This window comes from Siphateles boraxobius, unplaced genomic scaffold (assembly GCF_051911475.1).
Source record: "Siphateles boraxobius isolate OS27281-9 unplaced genomic scaffold, OSU_SipBor_1 48, whole genome shotgun sequence".
Classification (NCBI taxonomy): Eukaryota; Metazoa; Chordata; class Actinopteri; order Cypriniformes; family Leuciscidae; genus Siphateles; species Siphateles boraxobius.
In genome coordinates, this window is record NW_027509119.1 from 12,831,542 (window position 1) to 12,851,130 (window position 19,589).

The window sequence follows — 19,589 nt, forward strand, 5'->3', positions numbered from 1 at the left end:
GAACCTCCACCGTGTCCCGTTCAGTCTCGGTTGGAATCTGGAGTTTGGTATCTTGGGGCGGGCCGCGCTGGTTCTCAGCTCGCCGCCCCAGTGCCTTTCTTTCCCGAAATGCATGGAGAGCTTATCAGGTGGTGAACAGCATCTTTCTCTGCCAGAAACTGCCTGAATAGCTTTTCCCCCTCATTACCCTTGATGGAGGAACGGTGATGGGTTGCGAGGTGTCCCTCCATTGGAGCGGTCTGTCGACACAGGTGCACCTGTGTCCGGCGGCCGCTGCCTTTTGGGGGGATCCTCGTCTCCCCCCTAGGGCCTGGGAGTTTCGTCCGTTCCGACGGGCAGAGCTTACAAAGCCTGTGGGCAAGCCCCTTCCTCTTGCGTGCCATGGCGTTGCTGCAGGCTAGGGCACCCATGGCATGCACGAGGGTAATCCAGACCGTGCGCTCATAGGTGAGCACCGCACTGCATCCGACCTCACCCTCCGGGGTACGGGTGTCGTAGCATGCGTGATCGGTCTGGCGATGTCCACCTTGGTGGTCCAGTAGCGCCTTCGTTGGCTCAGCCTGGTTGGTATGGCGGATGCGGACAAGGTTCGGTTCCTGGTCTCCCCAATTTCCCAGGTTGGGCTGGTCGGCGACGCGGTGGAGAACTGCATCAAACAGTTCTCTGCCGCTCAAGCGCAGACGGAGGTCATCCGGCACATCCTGCCCCGGTGGCCAGCTGCTGCCTCCACCCGCCGCCGGTGGCAGCTCCTCCGCCTGCTCGTCGCCGTGGGCGTTCTCCGGCCGCCGCTCCTGCTGGCCCTCCGCAGCAGCCTCCACCCAGGCCTCAGCAGGGAGCCGGCCGCAGTAGAGACGCCCAGCCCGCTCCAGGCGCTGCCAAGCCAGGTGGCAAGCGACAGCGAAAGCATTCCGGAGCGGGCCGCCCAGGAATGGATGAGATGCTCTTGGAGTGGCACGATCACTCCCTCTGCCCGGGTGAGGGCCGGGTGGAGCCTTTGTTTGTGTGTGTGTCTGTTCCGCCGCTGGCTCCCTAAAAAAAAAAAAAAAAAGCGGAGCAAGCGGTACCCACACTTCAAAGAGAGAGCAATTTCATCTGTTCCTGGGTCCCAAGAGGGCCAGTCTGGCGGGTGTGACCCTGTATAGCCTTACACCCCTCAGCTCCCCCTTGGTCGCCAGCAGGCAGCTTGGTGCGTTCGAGGACCCGGTCATCCGCCTTCTCACGCGCCCCCTGCCGCTTGTGGAGACAGGTAAGTGTTGCACAGCACACTAACACCACTCTCTCTACTTTGCTGCCCCACCTCAGGCTCGGCTACCCCGCTCAAGTCAGTGATAGTCATCACATTAGGCGTTGAGCAGACGTGCTCCTGAAAATTCAGTGATATTCATCACACCGAGTGTTGAGCAGTGCTCCTGACTTGTGCGTGCTTATCTTATCCTGCTGGCGAAGGATTTGATATAGCCGCTCCTCCAGCCGGTACGAAGGCCAGTTGTAAACTCGTTCTTCGTGCTACTAGGTGGTGGGTCGTGACCATCTTGGCCCAAGATTGGTCTGCAGCTTTGACCTGAAAGACATGTGCTTCAGATCTCTACCTCCCGCACCGCAGGCCATCCTGTGTGTTGCGTCTAAGGGTGGAGTGTCAGTACAGTGTCCTTCCCCTCGAGTGCTCCAGAGCCCGTTGGGTCTTCAGGTCAACTGGAAGAGAGTAATCTCGCCCACGGGCTGAGTATCTCTTTTCTAGTTTTGGAGAGGTACTCGGTCCAACATGTCTCTCCAATGACAATGTGTTCAGCTGGTGTTGAAGTGAGAAAGGGTCCCACTGAAAGAACTTTCAGAGGCTCCTGGGGTATATGGTAGTCGCAGCCTTTGGCTCCCTCCATATGTGACCGCTTCAGCGCTAGCTTCACGATCGAGTCCCGAGGTGACCGTGGTAGAGCAGCTCACCCTGTGTGACTATAGTTCATCCCGGTCTGCTGCCAAACCCTCTTCAACAGAGCGGCCATGTACAAAGGGCGTGTTTTAACGGGGGCCTGGGCGACCCCCGACTACACGGGCATTCGTGCCTCGAGTTGTTAGACATTGCGACCGTTGCGCAAGCTTCCCCTGCATGTCACAAACTCACCCGTCACCTCCTCCTTGGAGTCAGACGCTTCTGAGGGCGCCTTATTCCACTCCTCCCGCTTACTCAATCGTGCCGCCATCGAGCCTCACGACAGTTATAGCCAGGGCAAGTGGAGACTCCATCCCCTGGGTCCGGCTGGGTCATGACCATTCCGGGGCCGCTCAGTTGCCCCCCCCCGGTTTTATTTTTCCGCCAGTGTTTGGGTAAACCGAGCGGACTACCCTTGGACAAACACTGGGACTCAGCGGCCCCAGGGGCCCGCAGAAATGCGTTTAACCCCAGTGAGCCTTCTAAAAGTGACTGCGACTCATGGTCGCCTTGCGCCTGCAAGTCAGTGAAATCATCACTCTTCATGTTGAGCAGATTTGCTCCTGAAACTCAGTGAAGTTCATCGCACTCTGGTGTTGAGCAGCAATGCTCCTGTAGCTCAGTGAGTCCATCACAGGTAGCTCAGTGAATTCATCACACGCAGTGCTGAGCAGAAATGCTCCTGGTGCTCAGTGAAGTTCCTCGCACTCAAGTGTTGAGCAGAAATGCTCCTGAAGCTCAGTGAGTTTATCACACTCAGGTGTTGAGCAGTAATGCTCCTGAAGCTCAGTGAACTTGTCACACTCAAGTGCTGAGCAGAAATGCTCCTGTCGCTCAGTGAGGTTCTTTGTACTCAAGTGTTGAGCAGAAATGCTCCTGAAGCCCAGTGATCTTCACATGTTGTGTTGAGCAATGCTCCTGTCTTTTGCGCCCGTCACTTGCACCTACGTGCCATGTCAGGAGAGGAACAGGTCTTCATAGTTGCCCCTCATTGGCCCAACTAGACCTGGTTCCCTTCAACAGCCTTCCTGACTTCCCCTGGAAACTCTTTCGGGGACGGGGCACGATGGCACACGCGTTCTTCCCCCGGAGATTCCGGGCGGTCTTACATCTGAACGCGGAGGTTCAGGTGGCTATCACAAGAACATGTGTTAGTTACCATCACTTCTGCGAGCACCCCCTAGAATTGGGTAGCGTGCTTACGCCTTTAGAAGTGGAACCTAGTCGTTGAGTGCGTCTTCTCCCCTGAGGAGATCCTGAAAGCTTTCGATCACTTCAGTGCTCTCTTTCCTGCAAAATGGGTTGCAGTAGGCTGTTTTCCTAAATCACCCTCAAAATGATGTTGCCTCGGTGTTTAAACGACGCTCATCGTGTTGCAGAAGTATGCAGAAGCACGTTCTGATCGTCAGGTTCCTGAGGAGCAAGGTCTTGTAAATCCTTGTGTCCCTCTTTATCCTCTTGGGCCTTGTCCCTGGTGCGACTGCACTGCAGAGACCGCCCCTGAGCCACTGCAGGTAGTGAGTTAAAAATTCTGTTATATCAGTTCTCCTGCTCGCGTGGTCTCTACTAGAGGGTAGGGACTGGCTCGCTTTCGGTCAACGTATTGTGCCTGGAGTCTGGGCCGGCTAACTCTCACAAGCTGAGACCCCGGCTCGGATTGTGCCCAAGGTTCCTACCTCTCCCGTAATAGGAGCAGGTGGTGAGCCTGCAAGCGCTGCCCTGGAGGAGGCAGATCCAGCCCTGGCTTCTCTGTCCGATTCGCTTGGACGTGTACAGAATGCAAGTCATAGACCTCAGACCAGCTCTTCAAATATCTGTTGGAATTCAGCAGAGAGGGAAGGCTGTTTCCATGCAAAGTTGCACTTAGTGCTTGCCTTCATTTCGGCAAAGATCCGAGATGCAACATGTCCACTTAGGTGTTGAGCTCCTCTATGATGAGTGTAAAGTGCTCCGCCTGGGCGTTGACGATATACTTTGCTAAACAGATTCTAGAGTTGGGGGCTGGACGACACCTAGTTGAACCGCTGCTTCCCGTGGGCTCCCTTCTCATGAAGCCAGTTTCACCGTGAGCCCGGTTCAAGTGTCGGCTTGCGGCGCCATTCCCCTCCTATGGACTGGATACGTGCGCCTTTCTACTCCAGTTGAGTTCCCTTAAAATTGAACCCTGTTGAGTTCCTCCACACCCCTCCGACGTCGGACGTGCGGAACGTCTGGTGTTAGGCCTACCACTCGTAAGCAGTGTGGAACCTGTGTTAGGCTGGGTCCATATGTTGCGGTCCCTTCGGTGACCCCATATGTGTATTCTTCCACGATACGGCTCCCTGCGGTGAGCCCGTGTCTTCCCTCGGCAGAGTCTTTCTGCCGTCACTGTCCGGTGTGTCTCCCCCCATCTTAGGCTGGAGCCACCCCAGTGACATTCCATATGTTAGACTGCCCGGTTTCCGCCCAGTTCATATGTGTATTCTCCACATTTCCTCCCTCGGGTTGGATGTGGCTTCCGCAGCGTCCCTTCCTTCCAACGTACGGGGAACGCTTTCCCAGTGGTCCTGTAGGAACAGCAGTGACTTCCCTGGCCTAAGCCCTGTCCTTCCCCGCCTTAAGTTTGCGGGGGCATCAGGAGGCTTTGGTTTAGGCACTGGAAGGTGGCAGCGTTAGTGGCGTGTTCAATGGTTGATCCCATTTCAGTCGCGTCGACTACGTCCGACGTTATCGACTGAAAGGGAACGTCCTGGTTGCGTATGCAACCCACCGTTCCCTGAAGGAGGGAACGGAGGACGTAGTCCCCTTGCCACTACCGCTGGACCACCGCTGACCCCGGGTTACTCTCGGCTCCTCAGCGAAAAGCAACTAGTGCGTGCATCCACTTCCGTATTTATACCCGCGCCGCGGGGGCGGAGTGTGTGATGCGAATCACGCACGCCAATTACATTGGCTCGTTCAATAGTACTCGAAGATGATAGGCTCCCTAGCGTGATCCCATTTCAGTCGCGTCGACTACGTCCTCCGTTCCCTCCTTCAGGGAACGGTGGGTTGCATACGCAACCAGGACGTTCTCCTAGGTACATTTTATTAGGCACATTTCACACACGTTGAAAAACTCTTTTCAAAAATTCTAGAACATTTTTTTTAAAGAATTGAATTAAAAATGTCAATTAAATGTTCATCTGCATTTACTGTGAATAGTAAATTAATGTTAAATATTAATAACTTTTGTTAAGGGCTGTCGGTCAGCGTGATAACTGGTCCACGGCAGTAAGCCAAAACACATTTTGTGCACGTGAATGTTGCTTTACTTGGATTTCAGGACACGAGTGAAGTTCAAAGCTTTGTTTACAAAATAAATGTTAGGTTAGCAACCAAATGTAACATCTCGACCAAGGAAACATTTGTGGAAAAACGCAAAACAGAATATTAAACCGACATAGTGTCACGTTTGTGTCTGTTTGATTCTGTTCTGTTTAGATCTTCTGTTTGTTTTCAGTCTTAAGCCCTATTTGCCCGGGATTAGTACTATCTGGGGACCTCGTGTGATTTAGAAATAACCCCTACCCCACATCTGAATTTCATGTGACGCATTCGCACTGGAAAACCGAAGCCTGTGATTTTACTCAAATTTACTGACTTATCTTCCGGATATGACGTCATAGGCTATTGCTTGGAAATGTATTTTCGTTATAGGTCTAGCTGATGATATATTATGACATAAACAGAATAAAGTTCCTTACCGCATGCTGCTATACATGTCATTCATCTCCATCTAATCATTCATTTTGTTTTTGCTCTTCTGATGATTTTCAGCTTTCACTTTCTGCAAATTGTGTAGTTGTGTATAGCGATATGACCCAGCACCCAAAATACTATCAAAACACTCCAACACAGCCTCCATTCTTCCCGAAAGATGGGTAAAAAGGCGCACATGAAACAAAAACCTTGAAAAAGTTATATACGATCCGGCCAAATCACAGAGATTCGCACGGGACTAATATTATCACAGGACCTCGGTGTTCGGCAAAATATAGCAGGTAATTTGCGGGGGAATTTTTACTTTACAAATTATAGACATGGCCGATTCGCACAGGATAAAGATCTCAGACAAACTCCACAATTATTACAAATGACTAGAGGTCACCAGGTAATACTTATCCCGTGCGAATAGGGCTTTTGTCACATGTCTTTTGTTTTCTGCCACTGATCCGTTGCCATGTCAACCTTCATTAGTCCATCTTCATCACCTGTGTCTTGTTAATCACCTTCATCTGTGTCACCTGGTTTATGTTCATCAATGTCTATATTTAGTTCCCTCTGTTCAGTCAGTCTTGGTCCGTTCTCGTCTATGTTACCTGTGTATTCGTCTATGTAACGTTGTTGTGTGACCTACCTGCTCTCTCTGTAGTTAATTGTGATTAAAATAGTTTGGATTTGAGCCTTCCTCGTCATCGTCTGCCTGCACACACCCTGACACATGGCTTAGTATTCTGTCGTGTGATTTTCCACAAACTAACAATAACCTATTCTGTTCCTCTGGACATGGAATCTCTTGTTTCTTTTCCCAAATCCTAAATCACGTCTCCTTTCGGATGGGATTATAAGCGTTACTTTCTTTCATTCACTTTTAATCCCTGTATTTGCATCCTTTACTATGGTAAAGGAGAAAAACACTGTATCTCGTTAGTTTCGATCTTTATCTCATGTCAAATTACATTTTTTCACAGTTTGTGCTTGATGGCTTCTGTCCTGCTCGTGTCCCACAGTCTTCTCAAAGCAAGGAGCAGGATATGAGCACCCTAAAAACATTGCAAATCTGACTGACCACAAACATTTGAATGGCAGAGTATACAGCACAAGCTGTCCTGATATTAATATGCATAACACATTTTCATACTTACTAAATTAATCATTCAAAAGTTAAAATACCAACATAATTCAGGCCTTACATTTATTATGTGTCTGAATTTAGCTGCTCTCTCGCTCTCTTTGTTGTAATTAATGATTGTGGAGGTGTGGGCATTAATGAGTGAAGAGGCAATTAAGAGCTGTTCCCTTGATCGACCTCCTTCCTCTCTCTCCTTTATCTTTTCTTTCTGTGCCGTCTAATGGAGCAAAGCAGTGGGACAAGATCTACACCTCTCCATCAGCCAACGATTCTCACTCCGTCTGCAGCCATTCTTTATTTAGTCCCCTGTTCTGTCGCTTCCCCTTTCTTCATCGTGTTCTTCCTCCTGCGGTGTGTTTCTGCTGCCATCTGTAGGACGGCGTCACTCACACTGCGCTCGCGGGTCACAGTGTTCACTCTAGACACTCAGCAGGAAACACACTTCACTTCATGTCGTCAAACACAGACAACGCTTGAGTTGCACACATTGAAGGTTTTCAGTGCATGATGTGCTTTAGTAAGTAAATATAACTGGATGTATTTGACATGAACAGCATTTAGGAATACATTTCTCTGAATATATTATTGCCAAGGGCGATAATATTATGCTATTTGTCAGTTTTAGCTGCATTAGCTGATATTTTTTAATCAAAGTTCAAAGGATTATTATTTTATTAATTTTTTTGGTAACAACTTTATAACATTTATACAGTTATTAATTACTTACAAATCAGTATTATTAGTTAATAGTTTAGAATGTATTAGTTTATATTTAATTCAAAGTTAATGCATTCTCTACATTGTTAATACATTAATAGGCTACATACAAATAGTGAGTGCTTTATTATTTGTCACTGTCAATAACACAATTATTATTGTTTAATTAGGTCATAATAAAAGGAAATGTTAATTGGTTATTAGGAGTAAATAGTTCTCACTTGAAAATGGGAAAATGTCATTAAGTGCTTTAAACCAACCTTTATTAGACATTAATTGAATTCATATTCAGTGTTCTTTAAACACACAGATTACTGACTCTGACACATGACTCTCCACAGGTGTAATGGTTTATACTAACAATGTATAGACTACAATATATTAACTACGAATTAACCATAAACTTACAACTTACACTTACATTTACAATAAGGTCACATTGGTAAACGTTAGTTAATTAACTCATTAACTAGCAATGGGCAATACATTTGTTACAGTGTTTACTAATCTTTGTTAACATTAGTTAATAAAAAAAAGCAACTGCTACTGTACATTTTTAGTTTATGTTAGCTCAGGTTCATTAAATAATATTAACAAACACAACTTTTGGTTTTAATAATGTATTAGTAAATGTTGACCAATGTCGCTTCTCGCGCCGGCCATTTACCACAGATCCCACAAATTCACCAGTCTTGGTCACTGGGCAGGGGTATAATAATACTATACTATTTAGAGGGGTGCGCTCATGCTTGCTCTCTCTGATAGTAGCTTTGGTTTGGGAATGCCATGGTTTCTCATGTACACTTAGCTAGAGTAAGTGGTAAGGCTCACCCTATTTAGGTTAGTCGAGCAACATTCTGTTGTCCTGAACAGAAATTCCCTTTATTAGACTTTATAGTCTAAGTACACTTGAACCAGTGGCGAAACCACTGTCTGAAGGACACTCAGCATTATGGGCGGATCTGCCTACAATTCACCTTGAGCCTCTTGCAACATTTCTTTAAATACTTTAAGACCAAAAATTAACATCCAAGTAACACAGGAACTTACAATAGGAATTTCCAATAATTGCTGGGTAGTTTATAGCCTGGCTCCGCCCTCCTATGTACTTCTGCTCAATTTTCATTGTGCGTCGTCTGGGTTTGCGGTATATTCGCGGGTTTTCTCCGGCCAAATTTTTACCGGTCCAATCAGCGAACAGAGGGAGTGACTGAGAACGATGACGTTGAGGTCGTGCGCTAGTTTGAGTCGTCACACGTCACGACCAAACGTTAGCGATTGGTTATGGCAGATCCAATAGTTTTAAACTTCAACAGAGTACCCGCCTTCAAGGAAGTTAACGCTTGTCAATAGGGAGTGGCCAGACTCTCGGTACAAATGAAATGTACGAGAGTCTGGTGGGACCAGGCTAGGTAGTTTACATCTTTTGGGGACAAAAGGTAATTTGCATGAAAACTTGGCAGAGAATCCACCCTCCTCTGTAAGCAAGATATCTCTAATCTTTTAGAGTCTCTTACCTTTTGCTTTACTTCTGTTGGGATGAGACCATTGTACCAGTCCCACTGAGATATAGATTTTTGGGTGAATTTCAGGTGATCTCAGCATGTGGAGAGAAGAGATGGGGGAAGAGGGGGTGAAGGGAAGGACATGTAGATAAGACAATACTGAGATAATTGATACAATGTGATTGTGTCTCGGATGGGGATGCTAATTTTGCAAGAGAGAGTTCAAATGTTAATTTCCATTGTTTTCTCAGAGTAGTCCTCTCTTGGCCCAGACAAATCCCCATCGTCTTACAACATCAACCCTCAAAAATTCATATCAATCGACCACTAGAATATTTGCTACGTGTATTTCCTAAAGCAATCCGTGTTGTTTGTGTCAGTGCTGCTGTTTGAGTGCTGATCTAAACTCTTTAATGTTCCACTCTTCACATGATTGATTCAGCAAAGTGAGGGCAACTTTGTCTTTGTCTCCGCTGACATTTTAATGTTGATTCCTCTTTATAGTGGGTGTGCTGTAGGTGTTGTAAGTGGATGAGTTATGCTCGTCTTGCTCTTCCCACCCTCATTAAAAAACAAAACAAATACAGGGACAGTTTGAAGATGAGATGACAGAGCTGATTTCGAGAAATCTGTTTCATTTTATTTTTTAAAATACAAACTTGTTATGTCAGCACGTCAAAATCTAATCATTTGTTTGTCGAAAAAGTGAATGTTATTCCACTACACTGTCAAGTTCAAAATTTGGGGTCAGTAATATATTTTTGTAAAGTCTCTTGTTCTTGCCAAGGCTCCATATGTGAGATCAAAAATGCGGTAAAAACAGTAATATTGTGAAATATTATTGTTGTCACGTCTGGTTGCAGCAAAATGAAATAAAAGTGCAGGATTTAATCCTTAATTGCAGCAGTCTTCTCTTTATTAATCAAAACAAAATACTCTGTAATCACTGTCTTGACTCATGGGAACAGAACAACCAAACATAATAAGACGAGAACAGACCAAGAACTAAACAAAACCCAGGGTATATACAGATCAAACTAATCAACGTAATGAGACACAGCTGACATAACTAACCAATGGTTACAATGAGTAACCAAGGAGACTAACCAGAAGCTGGAAGGAACCAAAGAACTGAGAACAGTGCAAAACTCATAGTAAAACTCAAACAGAAAAAAGAAACATAAACCTGAATAGATTTTAAAATGTAATGTATTCCTGTGATGCAAAGCTGAATTTTCAGCATCAGTGTTCTCCAGTGTTCAGAGTCACATGATCCTTTAGAAATCATCCTAATATGCTGATTTGCTGCTCAAGAAACATTCCTTTATTATCAGTGTTGAAAACAGTGCTGCTTCATACTTTTGTGGAAATCATGATTTTGTTCAGGATTATTTGATGAATAGAAGGTTGAAAAGAACATAATTTATTTGAAACTGGACATTATAGATGTATTTTGTAACATTATAAATGTCTTTACTGTTACTTTTTTATCAACTGAATGTCTTTGCTTAAATAAGAATGTTTAATTTCTTTCTAATCTTACTGTCCCCAGACCGTTGCACTGTAGTGTAAATATAGTTTAAAGATAAGATTTTGAGAATATTTTGATAAAAAAAAAATGTTTCCAAAAAGTTAATTTTATTACCAATACTCATATCAAAAATACCATTTAACATTTAATCAAAATTCACTTGAATGTTGATCAAGACAGAGACAGTAATGAATTTTGTTATTCGTCAATACACAGTTTTTCAAGATTTTATATATTTCATATCAAGATTGTATACATTTAGAAAGAGCCCATAATTGAAGAATAACTATACATTAATTAGATTTTTTTTAACATCATTTTAACTTTTTTTATTTATCATTTTAGTAATACAGATTGTCATACTCAAAGTAGTATATTTAATGATAATTTAATGATTTCTTTGTTTATTATTGTAATAAATTAGCGCAATATACAATATGTATTCGTCCTAAAAAAGTATTGATGTTGTGTAGTACTGATGTGCGCAATGACTGATGGCTAAATATTATCTTTTGAAATGAGATATTGATGTTCACTTCCAGGAAACTGCAAAATGAGCATTAAGGAATCTCACTAAAAATGGCCAAAAACTTCTCTTCACATATACCTGAAACTCTCCCGTTTAGCACAAACACACACACACACACACACACACACACACACACACACACACACACACACACACACACACACCGGCCATTATCATAGTGTGCTTTTATTTTATTATTTTGAAAGCGAGTGGTTACTCCGATAAAATCATATTGATGCTGAGTGTGTTCATAAACACAAAGAGTAAACACACACAAACACACCTCTACACCATCATCAGCTCCAAAACAAACACAATTAAACAGCTGTCCAATAAAAGCACCTGTAAGCCTGTCAGTCACCAATCAAATCGCTCCATTACTATTCACCGTGCTTAGTGAGTGAGTTTTTCATACAATTCACACAGTCTGTCTGTGTGTGTATTGATCTCACACATTTGTGTCTCTGTTCTTTAACAAGAAGGATGAAAACACTAGAGTGCTTCTAATGTACGTCAGTGATGTTAAGAGCAGAGGAAGTTTTTATAAGGCCAGCGACATTTTGCAACAATCTACTGCTGCACACTTTACACAGACTATAAATCTGCATCTACTGTTCACAGATTCACTGTTTTGAAGGATGAAAATGTAGACGCTGTTGCTCTCTGCTGCGTTAGAGGAGCATGTGTAACGCGTGCAAACTCATATGACTATTTCTTTTATGCAATGGAAAAGGAGGGATTTTGAAAAATGCAGCCATTTTTAAGTTAATGTGAACTAAAGAACTACAAATTCTGTAGACTCTTGTAGCTTATGCTAGTTGTGTTATGTTCTTAAATTATTCTCAAATTATGCTGTCTACATGTCTTCTGAAGCCATAAATGGAAGTTAGTTTAGCCCACTAAATAAAATAAAAAGATTACAATGCTTCACAATATTTCTCTGAGGTAAACAGATTTGTAAGCTGGTGTGATGATAACTCGCTAATACTTAACGGAACTAAAACGGTCGAGATGATTTTCGATCCTAGAAGTGTAGGGGATCATAGTCCAGTAATGATACATGATCATATCATTGCACAGGTTCTTTCATATAAGTACTTGGGAGTCTATATAGATAATTCACTATGCTGGTCTTTTCATGTCGACAATCTGTGTTCCAGGTTACAGCAGAGATTATACTTTTTACGCAGGTTAAAGGCATTCGGATTGAATCAGAGAATCACGTATTTGTTTTACCAGGCTATTTACGGGAGCTTGATTAGATATGGCATCACTGCATGGTATGGTAACTTGTCTGCCCAATTAAAATCGAGGTTAGGACGTTTGGTGCACACCGCCTTTAGAATTATAGGGGGTGAGGAGAGATTATCACCACAAGAGATGTTTGATGCTTCAATTTTAAATCATGCCAAGAAAATTGTTGGAGACGATACTCATATCCTGAATGCCTATTTTAAATTATTACCATCAGGAAGGAGGTACAGGGTCCTAAAGTGCAGGTCAAATCGACTGAAAAATTCCTTTGTTCCAACTGCAATCAAATTGTTAAATAGAGAGAAATTACTGTGAATTGTCAGGGTGCCTTACATGTATTAACTTCACTTATTCTTTATTTTGTTTTAATGTAAGTGATATTGTATGTATCGACTGTTGTTTATATTTGCTTTTAATGTATGTTGTCTGTATGTACGGACTTTGCACGTTGTCCAAGACAAATTTCCCAGCAATGGGACTAATAAAGTATAAAGTAAAGTTGTAATTGCGACTATTTCTCACAATTCTGAATTAGCATTTTGTAATTCAGATTTTTTTTTCTCAGAGTTGAAACTTATCTCACAATTCTTTTTAATTCTCGTCATTTTGAATTAACATATCGCAATTCTTATTTTTTCGCAAAATTGTGAATTTATTACAATTATTCATTTATCACAATATTGAGCCATCAGCTTGCAATTCTGAGGATATCTCACAATTCTGACTTATTTTTCTTTTAAAGAAAGCCTATTTTTATGGATTAAAGGATCAACTCGCAGTTCTGAGGAAAAATGTCATAATTGTAAGACGGTTATTATTTTCTCAGAATTCAGAAAATAATAGTCGGAATTGCGAGATGTTAACTTAGAATTCCAAGAATGAAAGTCAGAATTGTGAGATATAAACTCTCAGTTCTGAGGAAAAAAGACCAAATTGTTATTACCACAAATATTACCACAAAATTGGGAGATATAAACTTAAGTAAATTAAGTAAATTCAGAGTTATGTGTAAAAAACTCAAAATTCTTTGAAGGAAAAAAAGTCTGAATTTTCAGATGTCTACGTTTGTTTCCGGAGTTCAGCACTGAACACTTTGCGTCCATACAGAAAGTAAAGGTCCTGCGTTATCAGACCTTATGCAGGCACATCCCAGGAACTTTTTTTTCTTTTCTTTGAAGTTTGTGGAAATTTTGTTGAACCTGCATGACATGATTTGTGATGGATACTATGTTATTTGATTCCAGGTTGTGAATAAAAGTTAATGCTTTGACTCCATGCTCGTGTGTGTTGCAGGTTCGGGGAAGGTTACACACTGATCGTTCGTGTGTGTGCTGATCAGGCCGACATGTGCGTGGTGGAGTCATTTGTGCGGGACACGTTTCCTGGCAGTACTTTGAAAGAGAAACATCACAACACACTGCAGTACCAGATACCGCAGGGAGAGGGAACCCTCGCGCACATCTTCAGCCAGCTCAACAAACACCAGCAGGTGCTGGGGGTGGAGGATTACTCTGTGTCGCAGACCACACTGGACCAGGTAAACACAACCCCAACATATGAGGATTAGATCTCTGATTTAAACATGAAAAAAAAATACAAAATACAGGCATGCATGTGTCATTCTACATTCTTCTTTAATAATGAAGTAGCTGCAAGTAAGGATGGGAATCATATCATAATGATTCTGCTTTAGATTCAGACTCCTTTTGTGAAAAACAAGTCGACTTTAGCATACTTTTAAAGAGTACTTATTACAGAAAGAATAAATGTGAACTGAATGTTATGTTTTCACACTGTAATGTTAATTGCAAATAAATTAAAATATATTATAATTTTAATTTGTTTTAAATGCAATTAAACGAACTTAAGTAGGACTTAAGTACATTTTTATATGTAATTCCATAATTGCTTCTATTGGCTTTGAAATTCGGTTGAAGTCTACTCTGAATGTACTGACAAGCATTTATGGTAAACTAAAATATACTTGTAATTTCTTTTGAACCTTGTATGTCATATATTTAAATATATTAACTTATTCTGAATAACAGATTATAACAGTTAAAATTATAAACAATAAAGTACATTACAACTGTACATTCATTACAATTAAGTGCACTTCTTTTTCTCAAGAGACCATATTTAACATAATATATATATCATATATTATGTTAGATGCACAATAGTCATACATAACACAAAGGACAAACAAAATAAATCTTGTTTATTTTTGTTTAATCCAAATTCTGGTAAATTTAAACTTTTAAAACAACCTATGGACTTTTTTTTCAGACTTGGAAAGGGGGATATTGAGTGTGGTGCACAGCCTTATCCAGTCTTCACAAAACTGAAAAAAGAATAATATTTAGGCTATTAGATAGCTAGCTAGGCTAGCCAGAACAAATACCTGCCTTATATAAGTATAAGTAATCAGTAAGCAGTCAGTAATAAAATAAGAATAAAGAATCACATGACAATTTCACAAATAAATACAATATAAAGATACATATACAACCAGTGCTTTAAAAAAAAAATTCTGTTTTTGTTGTTATTTGACTAACATTAATGACACAGACAGCAACGGGTATATTAGTTGTTTTTTGGGTTTTTTAACTTTAAGACCTCCAGTAATGAGCAGATTCAATACTGACACATTCTAAATGTCTTTCATTTGTCTTTATTCTTTTTACCCAAACAGTTTGTTCACTCAAGATATAACTGCCAAGATAGACATTTTTATATAATCATGCGTGTATTTGACCGTTCAAGCGCAGTAAGCCTAAATCTGCAGTCTGACCATCAGTCAGTGTGCCAGTAACAAATTAACTTCTCTTTTGTGGTATACTGCGCTATTTATGTTTTTTTTATTGCTTCGGCTGGTTCTCGGAATTTATATATGAGACGGCAGGTGAAAAAGTGTTTCACACAGACCCCTCACTGACTTCTGTATCCTCATGAAAATAATCCATTTCAACTTTAAATAAATTAGGAATAAATCAATTGGATAATAATTATCTTTTTTTTTTTGTGAGACTTTTTCATTTGTGCTATTATTTTGTGGTGAAATGGCGAATTATTATAATTTTGTGGATTTTGAAAAAATTGGATGGTCTGCCTTATGTCATTCCAAACCTGTCCTGTATAACTTTCTTTTTTCTGTAGAAAACACACAATAGAAGTCAATGATCATTAAAACTGTTTGGTCATCAAAAATATATATGAATTTGCAGGCTTTTTTTTTTCTTTTTTTCGGGAAAGTACTAAGCATGTGTGTATTTGACTGAAACACGTGACATCTCTTTTCCCGGGTCTCCAGCTTCTCTTCAACTCCTCGATCTGCCGTCCTCAGACTCACCACACACTTCACAGTAAACACTCGTCGACTCCAGTAAATCATCATTTGGCCGTCCTGTCAGCGTGAAATGCTTTACTTTATCTTAGATATTATCTGCATATTATTCTCCTCATACAGTTTATTTCTGGTAGTATCGGCTAGTATATCCAGAAAAGACACACTAGACCCTGGAAGTCCAGACTATCCATTAACGTCATACTCATAAAATTAGCACAATCTTTATAACTCTGATTATGATTCCTAACACTTCCTTATCTATCCGAGTGCATTGCATCTGTGGTTTTCATATGCAGCAGCTCCCTTACTTCCATCCGACGTCTTGTGAGAAATGAATCGCATGCCAATATTGCTGGCAACTGTGAGACATAATGAACTGACGCTGAGGACGATGGCAGTACGACCCAGTTAAAGCTGACACTTGATGGGTTACTAGCAGGGTTTGAAATGAACTTTTTCTCTCACCAGCCAGTATGATTGCTAAATTGAGTTTGTGGAATTAAAAATTGTGCCATAAAATAAAATGAAAAACAAAAGCAATTCTCAGTGACTTTCACTGCACACAATTGATTCCGTTGTAATACATTAAAAGCAATGCATTTGAAAGAAATGACGCTATGAAGTCAGATAGATCAAGCCACTATTTTTATTGGGTAGAAATGTCACAGCAGAAAAAGAATATGTCTGCATTGTTGAAAATAACTAAAAGGCAGTTTTAATCTTTTGAATTAGGTTTTATTATTTATATTTTTAGTTTTCATGTTAATTTTAGTTTCATTTTTAATCACTTTGTTATATGCTTTTATCATTTTTTTTACTTGCTATTAAAAAAAGGTCTAATTTTATTTTATTTCCATTTTAGTTTAGTTATAGTTTTTATTTATTTCCAGGTAACAATGTTGGTGATTAAACTTAAACTAGGCAACATTTCTAATTTTCATTTAGTTTTCGACTAATATTTATATTTTATTTTATGTCAGCTTTATTTCAATTTACAGAAATGTTGTATTAATGTATTAAAAGTTTGTTTTAGTTTACGATAATAACACTACCATAAGGACACTGAGATCATGACATTTAAATTTGAATCTAAGCAGCCATTAATTTTTTTCTACCTCATTTGATACGTTTCTCTCTGTTTCTCTCAGGTTTTTGTGAATTTTGCGCGGCAGCAGCGTGATGAAGAGGACAGTGTGTTTGAGAACGTTGTGGATCTGAGTGATGAAATAAAAACATCAGCAACATAAATCAAACATCAATCAGCAGTTACAGGCACTTTATCACGGTTATTTGTTTTATATTACATCATATAGGCCATCAAGATTTGCTGAATTAGTTTAAAACATCCAACCAAAAATAGAGAGAAAACCTTCAGAAAAACTCAGGGGTCGTTTTTATACACTACATTTATAATAACTATATCTGCTTAATTTGCACTGCGTAACATTAAATACTCCATATTTTCACTGATAAGATTGAATGACTTATTTCCACAAACATTATATTTTTGTCATATGCTATGAGATTATATATGTAAAATTGCATTGTGTACTGTAGCAATATTCTAAAGAATTAGTAATTCACACTGTTTTTTGTTTTTTTGGGGGGGGGGGTATTTTTTTGGTGATTTGGGGTTTATTAGAGGAAGAATGGAGAGAAATTTCAGCTTTATTGTCAATTTATTTTCTAGTTGTCAGTTGTACTTATTGAAAGACCATATGCATTGATTTTTTCTTTTGTATCTCAGGAAAAAATGTCATGCACTTTAGAGCAGCGTTTTCCAACCTTTTCTGTCTTATGTACCAATACTACCACGTCAAGAAGGCTCAAGTATATTTATTTTATACTGTAAGTCATATTTTCTGTTTTATAGATTTGTAGGTTACACTTTACAATAAGGCCCCATTAGTTAACGCATTAAGCAACACATTTGCTAAAGTATTTCTGGTAACACTTTAGTTTAGGGGTTCAAATCTCAATTTTAACTATTGCTTATTAGCATGTTATTATTAGAATATTGGCTGTTTATTAGTACTTATAAATCACATATTAATGTCTTATTCTGCATGACCATATTCTACATATCTTTAATCCTAACCAATACCGAAACTTAACAACTACCTTACTAATATTAATAATTAGGAATTTGGAGCTTATTGAGGCAAAAGTCGTAGTTAATAGTGAGAATTGGACCCCAATCTTAAGTGTTAGTTATCTTTACATTTGTTTGAAAAAATTATTTAACATTAGTTAAAAAAATACAACTGTTCATTGTTCATGCTAGCTGGTCCATTAAATAATATTAACAGATACAACTTTTGATTTTAATAGTGTATTAGTAAATGTTTAATTAACGGTAACACTTTATAATAAGTATAGTGTAATAAAGTATAAAAAGTATATAAAGTAAAAAAAAAAATGAAAATAGTTAATTAATAGTTTATAAACTGTAGTTAATAGATTAATAGACTATATACCAATATTGAGTTATTCATTCATTGTCACTGTAACAAAGTGTCAGGATTAGGAGTAGGTTTAGGGTAACTAATATACAGTTTGTACAGTATAAAACTATTTCTATGGAAAGTCCCTATAAAACATGGAAACCGTGTGTGTGTGTGTGTGTGTGTGTGTGTGTGTGTGTGTGTGTGTGTGTGTGTGTGTGTGTGTGTGTGTGTGTGTGTGTGTGTGTGTGTGTGTGTGTGTGTGTGTGTGTGTGTGTGTGTGTGTGCGCGCGCGCGCTTTATGTATTTGTAAACATTTTAAGAAACACTGAATATGAATGCAATTCGTGTCTAATATAGGTTGGTTTAAAGCACTTAATGTCATTTACCCTGACCTAATCTGAAGTGAGAACTATTTACTGTTAATAAAGCATTAATTACAGTAAAAATGAATGAAGAGCTCATTATTTCTATATAGTCTATTAATGTGTTAAACTTTTAACTACAGTTTATAAACTATTGATTAACTATAAATGTATTATACTATACTTAAGTGTTACCAAATCATCATTAACTGAGATTAATAAATTCTTTAGAAGTATTTCTCATTTTGAGTTCATGCTTGTTAATGTAGTCAATTAATGTTACCAAATGGAACCCTATTGTAAAGTGTTACCGGTTTGTACAAACAATTATCAAAATCAGTTTTGTCCTTTAAGGGTACATGTACTTGTGGTTAGGATTGACTGTTTGACGTGTCTGTAAGAAACACACTTTTGTGGGACGTGATATATGGAACATAAAATGCAATTAAAAAATTCGATTTTTTATTTTTTTACCTCAAACACACACAGAGGATCTCAGCACTTATCCGCTCTTAATCATGCCATTTATTCTGCATTATCCCATGAGTCTGCTGCTCAGATGTGTGTTCCTATAGCTTTATGCATTGACATGCATTAAACATTTGCACACTCTGCAGAGCCTCCGAGTTTCATTTTACAGATTCAACCTTTCCTACTGCAGTCAGATCCAAAGACACTCACTTCAGCTGAGAAGCTCCATTTCTCACTGTTGTTCTTTAACATCATTTCTTTGAAGGTTCACTATTACAACTTCCAACTAGGAGCTGGTTTATTCCTGTATTGTAGTACCTTTTTACTCTGTAAATAAAAAAATAGAAAAACAACTGTATATGCTTGTGGTATATGCCATCAAGAAGAAGAGACTTCTCAAGTCACTCATACAGGCCTATAATTGCACAAATGGTTGTAGCTCCAGTAAGCCAACGTTAAATGTCGAGGCTGCATTTAACTTACCCATTAGTGAGAACAAGTTCTCTTTTATGCAAAAGCACTAAAGTCTCGACTAGAAGAGAGTTATAAAATTGCATGGGATGGAAATAATATTTAATGAGAGGGGAAACTATTTTAATTCTTTTGTGAGTAAGTCTCTCAGGG

The 19,589-nt window shown here is 40.0% G+C and overlaps 1 protein-coding gene across 3 annotated transcripts in view; it reads left to right on the plus strand.

Annotated features, from left to right (window-relative positions):
- The window catches only part of LOC143710818 (phospholipid-transporting ATPase ABCA1), a 272,481-nt gene extending 253,375 nt beyond the window's left edge, over positions 1 to 19,106 (plus strand). For all 3 annotated transcript variants that reach the window (XM_077202050.1, XM_077202051.1, XM_077202052.1), the window contains 2 exons: positions 13,630 to 13,873; positions 16,834 to 19,106. In XM_077202050.1, the coding sequence (XP_077058165.1) occupies positions 13,630 to 13,873; positions 16,834 to 16,932 (343 nt within the window). In that variant the 3' untranslated portion in view covers positions 16,933 to 19,106. The remainder of the gene's footprint in view (positions 1 to 13,629; positions 13,874 to 16,833) is intronic.
- Positions 19,107 to 19,589: the final 483 nt, after the last annotated feature.